Source organism: Rutilus rutilus, assembly GCF_951802725.1.
Source record: "Rutilus rutilus genome assembly, chromosome: 4".
In the NCBI taxonomy this organism is placed as follows: Eukaryota; Metazoa; Chordata; class Actinopteri; order Cypriniformes; family Leuciscidae; genus Rutilus; species Rutilus rutilus.
Window position 1 is genome coordinate 17200831 of NC_140212.1, and position 19778 is coordinate 17220608.

General features: G+C 37.1%; 1 protein-coding gene across 2 annotated transcripts in view; it reads right to left on the minus strand.

The window, feature by feature from the left end:
- Positions 1-19778, minus strand: part of magi2a (membrane associated guanylate kinase, WW and PDZ domain containing 2a) — a 250463-nt gene that overhangs the window by 30361 nt on the left and 200324 nt on the right. For both annotated transcript variants that reach the window (XM_084408381.1, XM_084408380.1), the window contains exons 11-12: positions 10168-10199; positions 2895-3063 (exon numbers count right to left, since the gene is read on the minus strand). In XM_084408381.1, the coding sequence (XP_084264507.1) occupies positions 2895-3063; positions 10168-10199 (201 nt within the window). The remainder of the gene's footprint in view (positions 1-2894; positions 3064-10167; positions 10200-19778) is intronic.

Genomic DNA, 19778 nt, shown 5'->3' on the forward strand with positions numbered 1-19778 from the left:
TATACTAACGACAATATATGCATAACCTGTTTCACTGCGAAACTACAGAGCAATGAAGATATTATACAGTGCCCCCAAGTACTTTCACAATTTGAATCAAATGGTGTTCTTTTTTTAGTGGATGTATGAAGTCAGTTCTTGATTTTATACAGTATGTCAAACAGAAGTTCATCCTCCGTTTTAGAGCAGCAGGAACTGAGATCAGCATGAGAAGCGCATGTCTGCCTGCAAACTTAGACACGCTCATGCTGTATTTATTTCACATTTAAAATAGGTTCCAGCTGGAGCTTGAGCCTTATTCTGATTCTGAGAGGGAGTCAGATCTTCAACTGCATCATTCCTGCAACCTCATCTGCCTCTCTGCTAGAGCTGGTCTATATGTACAACCTCTATGCTGGTGATATTAAACCAACATATTGGTTTCGTGATGATTTACATGCTTTTCATTTGACTGTAGCAGTAGGCTGGTTTTATGTTTTGAGCCCTCTTGTCTTATTTCATGAGTATATTTAGAGCATCTAATTTAAATCAATTGCATTAGAGTTTGATTCATTAACGCAAATTACCTCTTTTGAAAAGAATCAGCTCAGAATTAAATTACTTCTTAGTGTTCATGGAGGTCTTTGAGTGACATTTTGCATGCTTTAAAATGTTTTAATGTTGCTGTCTGTTATTTATTATTAAATTAGTGCGTTTGAAAAGATTAAATATTCTCATTTGTGATCATTAAGAGCAGCATGATAAACATGCATTGAATAGATGATCTTAAAAAAAAAATTCAGAGCAAATACATAAAAACTGAAATATTATTTTCAGCCTTTTTACATGATATTTCAAATATTGTTCAATGAGGTGCTGATTTGTTGCTGTTGTTTTTGCACAGATAAAATGTCCTAAATTTCATCATGTCATATTTTTACATTACATTACATGCCATATGATTTTAGATGATGAAAATAACATCTATACGATAAGTGAAAAAACCTCCAACTGCAGACGACCACACTTTACCAAATATTAAACATAAATTAAAACAAATATATTAAGATTTATTAATTTAAACATATATCAAAGATCACATAAGATATGCTATGCATTAAACAGAATGTGTGTCCTTGTTGTGAAAACTTGAGCTCCTGTACACTATAAAAAATGTATGATTAATAAGCTATGACAACATGTTTTTATATAGCTTTAACTCACCAAAATAAGTGAAGCAATTACAACTTTTAAATAAGTTTTACAAGATTTAACTAATTTTTAAAGTCAGTTTAATGTAATTTAAGTTGAAATGACTTAAACACCCAAGTTGATTGTACTTAAAAAATTTAAGGCAGCAACTTTTCCTTTTCTTTTTTACAGTGTAGTACTTGAATATGAGTACGATTTTAAGAATCTGAAAAACAGCCATCTATTCGTCAAATGGACATCTTTACATCATCTTTGCATCATCAAGTGCACATTCAAAAAGCTATAAAAAACATTAACAGTCATATGACTGAACGTACTGAAACATTGCCACTGTCAATTTAGAAAGAAGTGTAATTTCTCAAAATGAGGCTGTTTAAAACATCTTGCTCATAAAATAAAATGAGGCTCGCAGAAAAATATACAAAATGTAATCAACCTTCAGGAAGCAAGCATACTTACCTGGAAGAGAAACTGAACGGTTTGCGCACAGCATATCTAATATCTATATCATCAGCATATCCACTACAATATATGCTAAAGTGTTTCCGATATAATAAGATCTATAACTATAAAGCAGAAACCTTGTATAATTCTATGTACATGACAAGATAATGACATTATCAAACAACAACAACTCACTATATTAACCAACATCTCCATTGCCATTTGCCAAGCTGTCATTGCCAGCCGTGAATACTAAAGAGAACACGATATGCAACATAAAGGAGGAGGTATAGAATAGAAAACAGTAATGAGGTAGAGCACACCAACTCCCTGCTGATTTAATACCATAGAAAGTACAGTATAGCAGTTCAATTTTATGCAAATGCACAGTGAAAGGATGAAGTGACCAGTAAAAGGAGAGAATATATAGCAGTTGAATATGCATGTAACAACAAAACGACATGTTGACCTCCACTGATTGAATTGCTGTCAGTCTAAACGCTCTTTTAGAAATGCAACATCAACTCAGTTCAGACGCATTTGTTCACTATGCAGGCAATTTCATTCATTTATAAGTATATTCATATTTGTACGGATGAAAGTATTTAAAACTATTGTTGAATTAAACATATGCTACTACTTAAAATGCTATGAATGTTGGTTCACGGGGGACCTCGAAAAGTTCAGAAAGCCTGTATGTGTGATAATGTCTCTAAATTTGGTTAAGAAAGTACCTGCATTAATAATGTAAAGCGTTAGATAACGTTGAAATCACTAAGTCACCGGAAGTTCTCCCAGACTCCAGAGCAGCTCTACGGATTTCATTCCAAATTATATTGTCATTCCAAACAGACAAGACACGTCACCTCAAAACACTTACCATGGAGGATAAGATAGGCTGAAAGTTACAACAATGAAAAGGTATTTTGTGAGTCTGAGAGAGTATAATAACCTAATCACCAAAATGTGCTATCACTCATCCCAGTCTCAGAAAAACATACCATAGACAAGATAGCTTTTATCGCTACGCTAGCTATTTTAGAGCATTGTGCTTCATTAGGACACTTTTTTGTTTGTTTTGTTGGAAGAACAGCAGAAAATGTATAAGCACAACATTAATTCCATATGTTTGGTGTGTATGCGCATGTGTGCAAATTTCAGAGTGGAAAAACACAGTAGGTAAACAGCACAGATTAGCAGCAGGCTAAGTAGACATCAATAGCTTTAGGTGCTAGCAAGATGTTGCTTCAGTTACTTACGCCTATTCTCATAGATAGCCCTGGACTTCTCATACAGGTCATAGGGGTCAGGTTTGGTCAAGTCAAACTCTGGACCTGAGGGCCAGTGCAGATATGGAGTGCTGTGAGGGAGAGCATGGATAGAAAGACTGGCTGTGGGACTGCTGTGAGGATCCCAATGTTCCAAGACCTGCAAATACACCGGCATTCAGTAAAGCACCCAATCATCTCCCAGCGCTGAGTTTATTAAAATGCTAAACTGAGTAAGCAAACTGTGCTCTTCCAGGCAACTTCCGCCTGGAATTTCACTGGCCGTGGGATAGGAAGGTGTTTAACAATGAACTCGCTTTTGCGGCAATTAGTTTTTAAATGAAGTGTACACACAATGCATGGCAAGTTAGTTCTAGCTCAGCAAAATAAGGCGGCATCAAGGGCTCATCAAGGACGCTGATGCGTTTCTCTATTGCTGACGATACCGAATGTAATCTTTGTGTTTTCTCATGCTAATGCAGCTGTGGGTGAAACGCTCCCAAAACACTTCACCGCACCGGGCTCTCGAACGACACCCCAAATTAGGTTATGCAAACATAATGCACAACAGAACAGCAAGCAGACATAGAAGTCTGTTTTCACACAAGATTCGATTGCTTGGCCTGAACTCAAGTTCAATTCCACCCCCCCCCCAGTCCTGCTAGTCAGTTTGTGCTTTTGTACGTTTGTGTCATTAAGGTGAGTATCGCTGTTAGGGATGGGAATGATAAAGGATATATTGATACTGGTTCTGAATCAGCTTCTTAATGGTTTCCAGACATCCCAAGTCCCGAAGTTCCGGGAGTCTCCCGCATGTTGATCGCGGCTCCCTGATGCCCGCAAATTAGTTAAAATCTCCCGGAATTTAGAGGGAGCGAGCAAGAGCGCGCATGCGTAGCGCGCGCACGGCAGAGAGAGGGAGCGAGAGACCTTGCGTGTGTGTGCTAGTGTGCGTGTGTTCCTCACAAAGCGCATGTAAGGACCCAACCAATCAATTGTCAGTGCGGGCGGGCTTTTATCTACACTCCCGAACCGAATTAATCAGAATTCGCATTCGCCAGAATTCGATTTCTTGACTCCCGGAAATGACTTTGTGCAGGTTGGGATGTCTGGGTTTCATTCATGATTCTTTTAGTATTTTTAACACTAGAACTGCCATGGCGGTCATTTTGACCGTTTTGAATTTTATATCTGCAATAACTTTGTTGAAAAAATAAATACAATCCTGCAGGTACCTGACTTTTCCTACAAGTGTCTGTATTTTCATTGAAAATGTTTTTCATATAAATTACACATAAGGCAAAAAAAACTAATTAACATATTTACCAATTTCGGCCATAGACGGTCATATTGACCGCACGGAATTTCGCGGTATTATTATAGGCTACCAATATACACAACAATAAAATGTGGTAAAAAATACACTAAACATATTCAACAACAAATCATTTAAATGTAATGATATTCAGAACAGAACAAGAAAGAAAAAATAACTAGAAACAAGCCAAAATGAAATACTGTATAAGTGAAAGTGAAAGTAAGCGGCGTTAGGCTCACGTAACTCTCTAATTAGAATAAAACATTTTCAACATTTGCGATGTATTTGGATGTTAAACTATTCTTTATTATAGGCTTTGTAGGCTACTTCACTCACGTTCCAATATCGACGGAAAAAATCATCCTCTTCACATGCGCAAAATGGTACGAATTGTACTAGGCTACTGACAAACTGAGCAGTGGAATTTTTATATGTTAGGTTGACTATTTTATTATTATATTTTATTATGGCTATAATGAACAGGCTGGAATGTCAAGATTACAATGCTGGAATATGGTGTGTGTGTGTGTGTGTGTGTGTGTGTGTGTCGGCGGGCGCGGGCGCGATCGAACAGTGGAAACATGAAAATAGGCTGCTCCGTCATTTTGTTCAGGACATCTACGGATATTTTTTTATTTATAAATGTTTAATTAAACTTGTTTAAATGTACAGTTGGGTGTTGTTTTGTTTTTAAAAGACATCCTAATACAATAAATGCATTAATCTCTCAATTGGGTATTTATCATTAAAGATATAGAGTTTGGAATCTAGCGGTCAAAATGACGGCTTGCGGCAGTTCTAGTAGTTATGGAATTCTGGCACTTCTAGTGTTAAAGAATAAATACTAGAATTTTTTTTTTTTATAATTCCAAATTATGAGATATCAATAAATACATTTAAAAACTATTCTCCCAAAAACAGTTTACACAGATGACTTTTTTCAATTCAATAACTGACCGTAACTATATACTGAACAACAATTTTAGTTAAGTAAATTCTACTTCATTTTTTCATTTAACTTCCTGTGGGGTCGTGGCCAGTTCAATTCCAGCTCATGAATCATAAGAGAGGCGATTAAATTCAGAATTTTGCCCAACCCAAGGAACACACAGAAAAAAAAAAAGCTTTAAAGGGCACCTATTATGCATAAATCACTTTTACATGGTGTTTGAACATAAATGTATTCTTATTAAAGCTACTAAGTTATTCAATCAAGTGCAGCGAGTGATTTTCTGTTTTTCTTTTGCTGTTTGATTCATATTAACAGCATGTATAGCTGTGTAATATGCTGCTTTTTACACAAATCTAATATACACACTCTTTACTTGCTGTCTACATTCACAGACAAAACCGACTGTGTTGATGTGAACTTTGAGTGTTTTTGACATAACCTTCTGTGTATTTGACAGTTTAAGCACAATTAGACGTGAAAGAGAACTTAGTTTAATACTCACGGGACTCCCCGTCTGACTTTCGGCTTTCTGTGCGAGTGGTTCGGATGTGTGCGCTCAGAAAACCACATATCAGAAGTTTAGACCGATATGGCTTTAAAACACATGCAGATAATAGACTTTCATGATGATGAGAACTGCAATGTCACATGAGTGTGACCGTGATAGAGACGATAAAGCCAAACAGATGTTTTAGTTTTTGGCAGAATATCCGAGGCACAAGCTGAAACTTCACAGGGCACATATGAGACTTATATTACATCTTGTAAAAAGGGGCATAATAGGTCCTCTTTAAAGTGAACTAAACTAACCAAACTTATACAACAAATGGATTCGGGTTCACGCCAAAAGCTCTAGTGTAAAAGCACCCTAAAAGCAAAGCCAAACAAAAGGCCTGATTGAATGAGAAGGGGGAATAGTCAACAAAGAAAGAAAGTAGATGCCAGGATGAGAAAGATGCCAGGGCTTATTAAAGGAGATCTGTGTTAGCATGTTAATCTGGAGGAGCTCTAGAGGATGAAGGCAAATGCCTCTGGGCTGCTGTGTGCAGATGGGAAACAAACAGATTATAACATGTCACTGCCAAGCAAACTCATACGCACGCGCACATTAGCTCATAGATGATATTAATATTGCCAGAGCAAAGCGCTGTGACACACACTCCTGCAAATAGGCTTTTGCTCACGGTAAACGTTCCCTTAAAGAATCAACATCCATTGGAAATGTTCTGCAGCTCACGCTAGGTCTGCTAAAGGACCAACTGTTTTGGATGGGTTCACGTCAGTTTTTCATGTAAAACTTCAGGTTTGTGCTTGGTTCAGGTTTTTGATGAATAAAAAATACAGTTTTATTATAAATATTTGATGTTTTAACTTAACTTTTATTTGCTCAGACACTCTTCATCTTTGAATCAGAGTCTGTGAGAATGGGTCATATGAGTTTAATCATCCAGAGATGAAATGGAAATAGACCGATATTGGGTTTAGTCTTATTAGTAGTTCTGGTCAGGTTGGCATTTTACACATCTCACACATTCTGCTGACTTGTTCACTCCTTCACTATATAATGAATGTCACATAGTTCACTTTATGAGGAAAGAGTGAGCAAACATTAGAGTATCTGGACAATGTGGTTTAGATGGGGTTCAGATTCTTTTGTACATTGTGTATGCATTCAATGTAAACTGGTGCTGGGCATTATATCATAAAGTTGATTCTATTTGATTGGTTATATAAAATTAACCAAACAATTAATATAGTGGTATTTTTAATGTACTTTAAATCTGGCCTTTAAGTTTCTGTGGAAATTGGAGCGTTTGCACTCAGTACTTCATGACTTGTGAGTATGAGCGCATGAAGAGAGGAATATTTGATATAAATCATGATTCAAACGATTCAGTTCATTTACTTTGCAATAATGGCTTTTTGGTCAAAATGATGGTACCGCTGAGCCATTTCAGAACAAATATCAATAACAGAACTATTGTCAGAAGCCTGAAAGATATTGTGATAAGCAGGGCGGGGCAGAGAGCTGTGGGAACGGAGCGAGGCCGGTGGCGCGAGTGCTAATGAGTGACGACAGACCATTCCATTCCCACGGCTTGCCACAGATATTAACATGTTTCGTCCCGTCCCTATTATACACCGTATTCATTTAGGTGGTTCTCATATGCATTACAACATTTCTGTATTTTGACAGCTGTAACCATTGGGCAATCTGTAGCAAAAGCCATAATATCTTTTACCGGCATTTCATAATTTCAGTCGATTAAATGATGCAGTGCTGTGACTCAGCGTTGACTAATATTCTTCAGACATGGATAATTGCGAAAAAAGATGGACTACTTTAACATTTTCAAGTAATGAAACTTTTTCCGGCTGTGGAGATATTCTTAAAGCAAATGATGTCTAATTAAACCCCAGCGTTAGGGAGGGAGCGAGATGATAAAGACCAAGCAGCTCTCTACTGTACTGCAGCAGCGGGTACTACTTTCACTCTGTCCCAGTTCTGTTCCCTAGAGATAGATACAAAGATATGTGTTGAAGAATGACAGTACAGTCGGCAGCAGCTCAAGGCAGTGCCACTGACTCTCTGTAGTCTGAAGAAAAATCAGTCGATTTATGACCAGTCGAGCCTTTGTTATATGAAGCAGACAGGGCAGGGTTCTCAAAACAAAAATAAATAGATGTGTGGCTGCATGGGAAGGCATATATATATATATATATATATATATATACTGTGTGAGTGTGTTCAATTAGGGTTCCGTCATTTTTAATAATAAACTTTTCAGTTGCGATTACTGGATTTGCAAAACATATAAAATACATATATTATACATGCAAAACATTGCAAATTCTAGCCGGCCGCCTGAGCATAACTAGATTTAGCAAGATTTGTTTTAACTAGAAAAGATTATTTGCAAATTATTAAAATCATTTGATTTGTTTTCAAATATCTTTATACATATACAGTTCAAGTTCATATACAGTTTAAGATGCGGTCAAGCAGACAATATTGGATCAGAGATAGTGGACAAGACATGGAAAGACTGCTGCTGAGGGTCAATGTTTTACTTGCCACATTACACAGCGCACTGGTTAGTGAGAAAAGATTAGTGAAAGTGCGGTGGTCTTAAGAGTTTATTATTGAAATGATGACATATTAAGTGTTTATTTCAACTAGGATTCCCACAGCTTTTAACAATGAATTTCCATAACCTAATTCTTTGCTCTCACACCAATGCAACTTCTAACCTATCAACATATTTTTTAACAGAACAAATTATACATACATCTTTTAACCTAGAAAATATTATTAGCTCTATTAAAATTAGGGATGTCCCGATACCACTTTTTCACTTCCGATACGATACCGATGCCGCAGCTTTGGCTATTTGCCGATACCGATATCAATCCGATATTTTTATTTTATTCTTGAACTAATACTACTAATAATAAAATATATGGAAGCACTTTGCTCAATTTGCCACATAAAAACATCTCACTCAAATGGAGAACAAATACTTCTCCAGTATATAGTCCACATCAACAGTTGATAATGAAAGACTGCCACCCTTTATTCAAGACCTTGAGATATGTTTGGTAATTGTACTTGAATGAATTTAAAATTAATTTGCTATATTTCAAATCAATATATTTGTTTCCTTAAAATTTTAATTAACTTTAACGTTATTCTCATCTGAATTATGAATAATTTATTTCTGTATAAAATAATACTACCATTAAAAACACATTTGATTTTCTTTTTTAATCAATGTAGAATGTGTAACTTCAAAATAAACAGATTAGTGCTCTGTTTTAGGATAAGAAATGAAAACCAATGCAATATGATGAATGTCCAAAAAATTTTTTTGCTTTTAAACAGCGTGTGTGTGTGTGTGTGTGTGTGTGTGTGTGTGTGTGTGTGTGATTTTGGTTGGGTGACAGTTGTAGGTTACAGTTTGACAAGAGTTTACAGTTTGACAAAAGCACAATGTTGTGTTTTACACAAATATAAGTAGGCTAAACACTTTGCAGTTTTAATGATGTCCTGTATGAACAAAATGACGGAGTATGTTTTTATGTTTCCACTGTTCGATCGCGCCCGTGCCTCTCTCTCTCTCTCTGACACACACACACACACACACGCACACACACATTCCAGCATTGCAATCTTGACATCGCAGCCTGTTCATTTTGCTGTGTTCACACCAAACGCGAATAGAGCGTCAAATTCGCGTCTAGTTCGACGCTTGAACATTTTGAATCCATTCGCGCGTATAATGATAAAGCGAGCGTTTGAAGCGAAATAGACGCGCGTTCAGAGCTAAGGCGGGGCTACAGATTAGGTGTCCCTAAAGAACCCATATGTCTATGCGCGTATCTAACAGTAGTTCCGCATTACATTAATTAATGTGCACGCGAGTTTTATTTATTTTTATAAATTCATGTGTAAATCCATGTAAATCCATGCACCGAACCGTGACGCACGTACCGAACGTACGTTCAATATGAATACACGTAGGCCTACCGTTCCACCCCTAATAGGTATCGGATCATAGGTATCGGATATATTTTTTTCTCCCCTCCGATATCCGATCTAGCGTTCTGGGCCAGTATCGGCACGATACCGATGCCGTGGATCGGATCGGGACATCCCTAATTAAAATAATTTGATTTATTTTAAAATATTTAAAAAATAGCTGGCGTTTGGTGTTGTGATGATTCATCTGTGAAGAAAATTAGTCATTCTTACTGTACTGTATATTAAAAGGCACAAGCAGTAGCTTAGTACAATGCAATTAGTGGTAATATGTTATAACAATTTAATAAAGCATCTGTTATCCATTCAGCTTAGTAATAAAGCTCTACAGTCAAGGTTATTCATACATATTCTGCATAATGTATAATATGACTTAATCAGTCAATAGTGAGAGTGCACAGTTACTGTTAGTTTATTAATTTAAATCAGAAGGCTGAAATACGATACGATTTACCTGTTTAGAGGTCTTCCAAGGTGAAAAGTGACCTGCAATGGTAAAAACAAACAAAACTTTTAGCCTGCTGGAGCTTTAATATAAGAATCAAAGTGGGAATTGTAAATAAAACAAAAACAGGAAAAGTCCTGGATGACAACCTCTTATTAGCATTTTAATTTGTTTTCTCCAGAGCCGTTCCTTCTTGGGGTACAATCTGAGTGTGAGGATTGTATTTATTTGAGCTAATAGATATTGGTGGAGTCCAAAAGATATTTCTGAAATTATTTCTATTTTGTAATTTTCTAATTTAATACAAAATGTTTATACAACTTTGTGCAGAAGCGGATAATCCAGCATGATGTGAGATTCAATGGAAGGAAGGAAATCTCAACTTTTATACAAAGATGTTCAATTTGCCAATTTGATGAGCGACCTAGAAATAGTTCGGAACATATATTTAACATATATTTGAAAATTCTAAAACTTGTCTCAACAAATATCAAAGTCTAAACATATCCATGAAGTCCCTAAAGGCCCTGAAACACCAAGCTGATGGTTGGCAATCAGCCAATGTTGGGCCATCGTTGAGCATCTGTCAGCTTAGTTTTGTGGTGTGTTCCATACCATCTGCGCTAGACGGACCCCGTCAGTGGCTTTTTGGCAGATTGAGCATATTAAATCGCCATCCATCTGCGTCAGTGCTGTCGGAGAGACAGAGAACTCTGATTGGCTGTTCGACTTAGTGAACCAGTCAGTGCACGAGAAGAAAAGTGAGGTGATGAAAGCGACCAGAGAAGTCAAGACAGACAGTCTGTTCTAATTTATGTCATCTTACCTGAGCATTCCATTATTTAGTAACAACATGAGCCGCCTGGAATGAAGAAAGTGATCAACATGATTGATATTCTAAATGGTAAGCAAGCGCTTTTTTCCCCGTTTGTTTATGGTTTGTATATCCGCAGTCCGGTTTCCATTTTTAAATGACAAATATAGACCATTGACCCCTGCTGATACAGAATGTACCTGCTAGTTGGCCGCTGGCTGTAGTCTTTGCGGTGTGTTCAAGCACAACTTTTTAGCCCAGACACATGTGACACGAGGTGACACCACAGACGGCTGTCGTCGCCACTAGTTCTTTGATGTTGTTTTGGTGTTTCACAGCCTTAAATACCTTAAAATCAACTCTAACAGGATTAGTGTGGAATTACAAAAATAACAGTGCTTAAAATTGAAACCATTTAATAAGTAATTAACTCTGAAGATACAATTCAAACAGCAGCTATTCAAATATCTATTCAATCTGGAAAGAAAATCCTCTCGGAAGCAATTGCATTTTTAGGACAAGTGGTGAATATTTCATGTATCTAAGTGAAAGAGAGTTTTAAATGTAAAATATACAAGTTTGACCCTAAGGACTGTATTTGTTGATCCTTTTTTGATGACAAAAAATATACAATTTTATCTCCCTGCTGCAATCAATGAAAGGATGCCCAAATCCAAAGACAGAAATATACTTAAAATGCACTGAACGGCATCTTCACATCACATCAAATGCTCACTTTCCCTCTGGAGGAAAAACATTGGCTTAGATGAGGCGAAAGGCCATGAGGCTTCCGAACTCTAATCATAACAAACAGGAAGTACTGTCAGTTTAGACTGTAGAGCACCTCTCCTGGTATTAAGAGCTAAACAATACCCGCCGACATCAAACGGCAGATTCATGAATATTTTCTCTCTAAACTCCTCCTAAATCGGCCTTGGAGTACAAAAACAAACTCATGCATACACACAGGCCGTCCAGTGTCTTGCATTCAACCTCTGTCTGCCTCTCTGTCTTTCATGGCTTACCACAGATGACCTTCAGGAATGAACAAGACACATATTAGGACTGCAGATAATCCAATAAAGCATTAAGAGTGCGGCTGTGAAAAAGGTTGATTGCAAAATGCCATTTTTTCACACTTTTTTTCATTGTTAATATAATTATATATATTTATTTTGATCATTTTAAAAGATTTTTTGGAAATATTTATACACTTTCAGTTATTGTCACTGGGGCAGTACCCTCAAAGGGACATCTTTGAACCTTATTTACCCACACAAAAAAGTTTTGTAGCGTCTGGACCAATCAAACAAAATTAATCATTATATTTGAAACACACATAATGCCCATAAAAAAATTACTCTTTTTATTAATCAATCAGTCTATGAATGAACACGCACACTGTAAAAAGTGAACAGTTGGATCAACTTAAAAAAATTACTTCAATTGGTAACACTTAAAGAAATTAAGTTTTCTCAACTTAAATGATCACGTTTTATCGTGAAAAACGTGATAATTTAAGTTGAGAAAACTTAATTTCTTTAGGTGTTACCAATTGAAGTAATTTTTTGGATTTTTTGGGATTTTGTTGATCCAACTGTTCACTTTTTACAGTGCATATCTTCAATACATTATAATTAAAAGTCTTGTATAGTGTCTTTGTATTGTATAACGTTTTATACATGCTTTATGATAGAACCACTAGATAATGTAACCTCATCTGTACTATTTTTGGCATCTACAAATTTGTATTTTGATGATCTAAAATGATTGTGTATATTATATGATAATATATTAGTATTACAAGAATCTTAAATAGTTTCTCCATCAACACCCAATCCAGTAACATATGAAAAATACAATGCTAGAAAACAAAGGATCGCAAACTTTCCCTCCAAAGGTTAAAGTTCCACTGGACCTTTGTCCCAGAGTCGGCGCAGCCATGGTGGCAGGGCCTCACGTTACAACTATTGTAACTTCCTCGACAACGACTGAGTCAGGCGAACATCGCAAGTTCATCATAATTTCTTCGTTCAACAGTGAAGAAATAGATTGCAACTTCAGCATTATCGGACCACTGAATCATCAACACATTCTCCTGAGAGCGCATATCCGGACGCTCGTTCAACGGCTATTGCAAGTATCGTACAATTAATTAACTTTTAATTGTTATTAATTTAACTTTTTTATCAAGAACCATTTTTTCACTGTATCCACCAATTTGCAAATTGAATGTGTTTGGCTTCTGGTGTCATTTGCTTTCAGTTATTTTTAGCTGTACAAAACAGCTTGTTATGATGATTAATTTAGCAAAAAATTGCAGAATAAGGTGGATAGGGTTCTTGAGTTGCTCCATGGGAGATAAAAACGTATTGATATCATAGGCTTATCAGAACAGTGTATTTGCTCTTTAAGGCTCCCGGTCGACTGTGATTGTGAATAAAATGCTTTGGTGATTATGTTAAAGTGACCTTTTAGTCAGTCTTGGATTTCTAATGTATAAAACATCAGGAAAATAAGTCAGAGATAGTCCTTATCCTTTTTTGTTTTTTAGCTCAAATGTTTGTGAACATTTATTTATCTATGGAGATTTAATTCATGAAATTAATTGGTTGATTCTATTGCATTTATGATCAATGGGATCGATCGCATTTAACACTGTTACTTTATTTGAAATTATAATATTTTCTTCCATTCTGGGATTTCTAGTGCCATCTCGTTTTAAGGATTACATCATTTATACAAGAATACTTTAAAACCTTCAAATACATAATACCTGCAATAATTTAACCATTACTTATGTAATACTTATTTTGTTGTACACAGTTTTCTAAATCTACTGTGACTCAAAAATTACCATAAAATGATCACAAGTAATCCATTTTATTTGTGCTCTGTAAATCAAATCTTCAGAATCCATATGATCGCCCAAATTCAACAATCATTGAAATTACAATTAAAAAAATTGCCACCATTTTTGGAATACACTTGTCTATCACTTACTTTTTTAAACTGTATATATTTTATAGGAAATGGTAAGGGCTAGGTTTAGAGATGAGAAGGATTTGCGACACAAAAATATTTATATAATTGTACATTGTTACAAAAATTCTTGATACAGTGCGTTTTCTAACTGTGTCATTTTTGAAAAGTGTTTTTGTTTAGTTTTGGAAATCTAAAATTTGTATTTTAATTTCCTCACGTTTAAACAGCAGTTGGATGTGCATCCTACATAGAATTTGACATGCAGTCGCCTCACACAAAATAAGCATTTTAATGTACACTAAATTCGAATTGGACACTTTCTTACTTTAAGCCACTTTTATAACACAAGCAACACGATGATTAAGAAGTGCAGCATGTTGCTGTCGGCTTGGCATGCGTCAAATAAGGAGCGGCGAGACAAAACTGGGCAGCTTCAGTGAGCAAGACCGAGCAAGAAATCAGTGACACTAGGGCAGAACAGCTGAAAGGGCTTTTTTGTGCTTCATATATGGATAGAGAAACGAATGGAAGTCGTGCTCTGGAAAATACAGATATCAAGCCTCATCAGTGGATGTAAAGCAAATGACAATTATAAAAACATACTTGCTTATAAATATTTGCTTAAAGTAGCGCTTTGCAAAACAAAAACTTTTGCTGATGGCTATAATCACAATAAATAGACAACAACGCTCATATTTTAATTCGTAATGTAGTTCACATCGCTTCACAAGACTTAATCAGCTCAGGGATGCGGTTGTTAAATATCCCCCCCAATTTGAACCTGAAGAACAAAGCGCTGGTAAACACACTGTATGACACATTAAAATAAACATGTCCTAGATTCTGCAACACCCTTGATGCATATTAAGCAGATTATGCTAATAAAACCCATCAAACACCGTAAATCTGTATGATGCAGGTGAGGGGTAAACCTAATCCAGGCAAGCTTCTATCAGAAATTGTGTTCTGGAGTAGATCCTGCCATCTGGCAATTATGGAAGTGTTGCCCACTTGTCCAAATTTGCAATCGACTAATTGGTGATCACATGAGTGGAGGACGGCAAGAGTCGAGAGAATATCCCACAGTATAGATTTCTTTTCAGGTTGGGTGTGGACAACATACAGGAACTATTCAGATCTAGATCGGGTCACAAGTGGACGACGCTAAATACAGGTGTAAACAGGGTCTAAAGCTTGTTCACTTTCGAGCACTTCCAGAGCTAGTCGAAAACACATTCGACCGGATTGCTTAGTGGCCGAATGCATTCAACAACCACAAAAGACTACCTACTCTTCACCTCCTGACCAAATGCGTAAACATTATGGGAAGCGCGATAGCCAGACGGGATTTGAACTTTGTCAGCTGGAGACCCAAGTTTAGTTTGAAGACGTACCAAACACAATGTTCTCTTACCATTCCTGATTTCTAATACACACTCACAGCGTTCAGTGTGGTCTTGCGTCTGTCAGAGCAGAAACCAAAGCTGATGCTCTCCAGCAGTTCACGTACTCCAGTTGTCTCCAGTCAAGTTCATGTGTAAATTACGTAAGCTTATTTTGTCCATTAGATCGAAAGATCTAAAAAAGCCCATACATTTAGCCGCCCATAGACCCTCCCCTCGAAGACATCAGGACAGAAGTGGTTGAAAGTGGACAAAAGAGACGTGTTTTTCTCATCTACTAAAGATACTAGGTGTAAACAGGGCCACAAAGAACTCTCATAAAGGCAAACTGTTAGTAATGATCAAATTGAATTATAATAATATTAATACATGTATTCATTTTTCATGAATTATTATTAGAAATGTATTAAACCAAATAAAAATAACAACAACAATACTATAAACGGGTACACTTTACACGCAGTCAGGACATCTGATGTCCACTTTGCCGCAAATCAACGGCTTGCTTAACGTCTAGTGCTGGATTTATGGCTGAGGCACATTTCATTAACCAAATAAGATTTGAGCAGCACAGAGATCAGATGGGGGGCATTAATCTTCATTTATTCATAATATACACACAGACCCAGCGGGCAACTGTCTGACTGCTGAATACACCACGGTATGAAGCTGCGAGTAGAATATATTAAATAGATACCACATGCAATATACTGAATATGTTCAATACAGCAACTCAAAAGAATATTTGTGGGTTAAATCCATCATCAAATTGACCCAAACTAACCTCATTGAGAAGCTAGTCAGTGTTTTTAACACATTATATGTTATGTGAGATGTCTATGTGTGTGTGCATTAATATCCACTGTCAATTCCCCATAAGCTCCTTTTGAATTTGTGAAGCATGTGTCTGGTAAGCTAATGGTCCCATGCCTATATCTCAGCTAATGGGTATAAATCAGCTAATGAGTATATCAGTAGAGCTGGAGCTAATTACCTCTTTGATGAGACTCTGAGAGGCGTTTGTTTTTTCTCAACCAGCTAAGAGTCATCTGCTTCTGCGTGCACACACACACACACACACACACACACACACACACACACACACACACACACACACACACACACACACACACACACACACACACACACACACACACACACACACACACACACACACACACACACACACACACACACACTTCAGGATGGACGAAGCTGCTAGTAATGAAGATAATTGATAAGCTGAATTGATCACACCATATGAGATATTAATGCAAGCTTTGAAAGGTAATTTAAACAGTGCACACATACTCTCTCAAACACGCACATACACGCACTAAGCTAGACGACACATTTCCTCTAAACACCAAATACAACCAAAAATAGCAGATGCTTTAACTGGTGGCCATGACAACAGTGAGACTGGAAACACAAGCCTGAGTGATATCCATCACCTTTTGGTTCCACATGTCTAAATGACTCAAATACATAAATGCTCTCTCAGGGCTCTGGAAAAACAACTTGACAAACGTGACCAAAATAAGAACTTACGACAATAATATAAAGCTTAAATGTGTAGGTGTTTCTACACTAAAATGCTTCTTCACAGCTTAATATGCAGAGCTTTTTGAAGATTGATATCTGAGAATCCTGAGCAACGATATAGTAATGGGACAGAAATTACACACTTCTGCTTGTCACCATTAGCAACAGACACTAAAATAGCCTTTATAGTTCTGGTTATCACAAAGCAAGCCAAAAAGCTAAACTTGGCAACACTTTAGTTTGGGGAACATATATTCACTATTAACTACTACTTTTGCCTTAATAAACTCCTAATTTACTGCATATTAATAGTTAGAAAGGCAGTGGTTGTAGTGGTTCAGTTAAATGGGTAGGATTAAGGGATGTAGAATATCGTCATGCAGATTAAGGCATTAAAGGGATAGTTCACCCAAAAATGAAAATTCTGTCATCATTTACTCACCCTCAAGTTGTTCCAAACCTGTATGAGTTTCTTTGTTCTGCTGAACACAAAGGAAGATATTTGGAAGAGCGTTTGTAATCAACAGATCTCGGTCCCCATTGACTTCCATAGTAGGAAAAAAATATACTATGGTAGTCAATGGGGACCGAGATCTGTTTGGTTACAAACATTCTTCCAAATATCTTCCTTTGTGTTCAGCAGAACAAAGAAACTCATACAGGTTTGGAACAACTTGAGGGTGAGTAAACAATGATAGAATTTCCATTTTTGGGTGAACTATCCCTTTAATACGTGCTTTATAAATACTAATAACAGCAAATATGCTAGTGAAATGCATGCTAATAAGCAACAAGTTAATAGTGAGAATTGGTCCACAAACTAAAGTATTACCCTAAACTCTAGAACTCACTGCAAATATTACATAATGGCAAAGCTTAAAAAAAAAAGTTTGATATACCTCTGGTGGTGCTACGATGGGAAACTCTACAAACCTTTGTAGAAGTAGCATACCATGACAAATATTTAGTTTTTTGGTGAACTGTTCCTTTAAAAAGCCATGAAATGGCTAATTTTCTCTCCTGTATTGACGTATGTTCTATTTAAAGGGAAAGTTGTGGTGATGCATATCGAAAGGCTTTAAGTTTACTTCACAGCCATGAACCACGATTAGCTCCTTGATAATGCTAATCAGACTTGGGTATTAAGGGGAGGGACTTTCTCATTAGATAGCATTTTATTGGACAGAAGTTTGGATATGCATGTGAGTGAGTCATAAACATTTTTGGTTTGTTTTCTCAGAAGACTGTAATTATCAAAATTCTCAAATCTGCTAAAATATGATTTGGTTTTAAGGAGTACAAAACTATATAGCATAAAGACAAACTCAAACAGACACAAACCACGAAACTTCAATTAATGGTTTTCTTCTGGAAACCTTTGTCTTGCTTTTGGGTATCATCATCAATGTTCTGTTGGGCTGTCTGCCATAGTTATGGTTCATTGCAACAATTATCTGATAACAACAAGATCTTCACTAAATAAGCCAATCATGGAAACGGCAGATGGCGCTCTGGTGGGGTGTGTGTTAATCAGTGGATTCCGGTTAGAGATCCTAGATCAGCTCTTCAAAGACAGATCCAACCAATAACCATTCCAGGGGAACATGCCAAAATGCACTTAAATCAGCAGCCAAGGGCATTTTCACAAGTGAAGAGTGCTAGACATGTGGGGCAGTGAAATTATTGCAGAGACAAAGAGATCTGGCAGAAAAACCACATCACCATCTGGACATTATGAATGAGACATTTAGAAACAATCAACCCACTGTTATGCAATGGACAAGCCTTGAGATTTAGCTTTAGACTCCTGCTTCGAGGATATAAAGAAAAGAGGAGAAACAATCTGTAGGGATGGAGAAAAGAGGCGTAAAAAAAAGAGAAACAGAGAGGGTGAACCAAACTGTTCACAAGAGACACTCACATTTGCACTAGTGTAATTAGAAAGGATGGCCAGTGTCCAGTGGTGAGACAGAGGGGCCAAATTGCAGCACATTAAGAACTAGCACATCATTTCACTGGAGCACTGACAGTTTTATTAGGGTGTATAATAGGCTGTCTAAACGCTCCTGGACTGTTCCACTGATTGGATTTGTAGAGAAGCCTTTAAGTGTTGGCATTACGCATCTCTCTGTGTGAGTTAGCTACGACTCATGTCACTGACTTAGGATACAGGATCAGTAAAACGGAGAAGGCCTGTTTGTTACTTGGTAAACTGCATGTATACACTATTGTGCCAAAAGATTTGGGCTGTCTGCCTTTACATGCACATGAACTTTAATTACTTCCCATTCTTAATCCGTAGGGTTTAATATGAAGTTGGCCCACCCTTTGCAGTTATAACAGCTTCAACTCTTCTGGGAACGCTTTCCACAAGGTTTAGGAGTGTGTTTATGGACATTTTTTACCATTCTTCTAGAAGCGCATTTGTGAGGTCAGGCACCGATGTTGGACGAGAAGGCCTGGCTCGCAGTCTCCCCTCTAATTCATCCCAAAGGTGTTCTATTGGGTTGAGGTTAGGACTCTGTGCGGGCCAGTCAAGTTCCTCCACACCAAACTCGCTCATCCATGTCTTTATGGACCTTGCTTTGTGCACTGGTGCGCAGTCATGATGGAACAGGAAGGGGCCATCCTCAAACTGTTCCTACAAAGTTGGGAGCATGAAATTGTCCAAAATGTCTTGGCATGCTGAAGCATTAAGAGTTCCTTTCACTGGAACTAAGAGGCAAAGCCCAAACATTTCCACACCATGATCCCCCCTCCACTAAACTCTACACTTGGCACAATGCAGTCAGGCAATACCGTTCTCCTGGCAACCGTCAAACCCAGACTCGTCCATCGGATTGCCAGACAGAGAAGCGTGATTCGTCACTCCA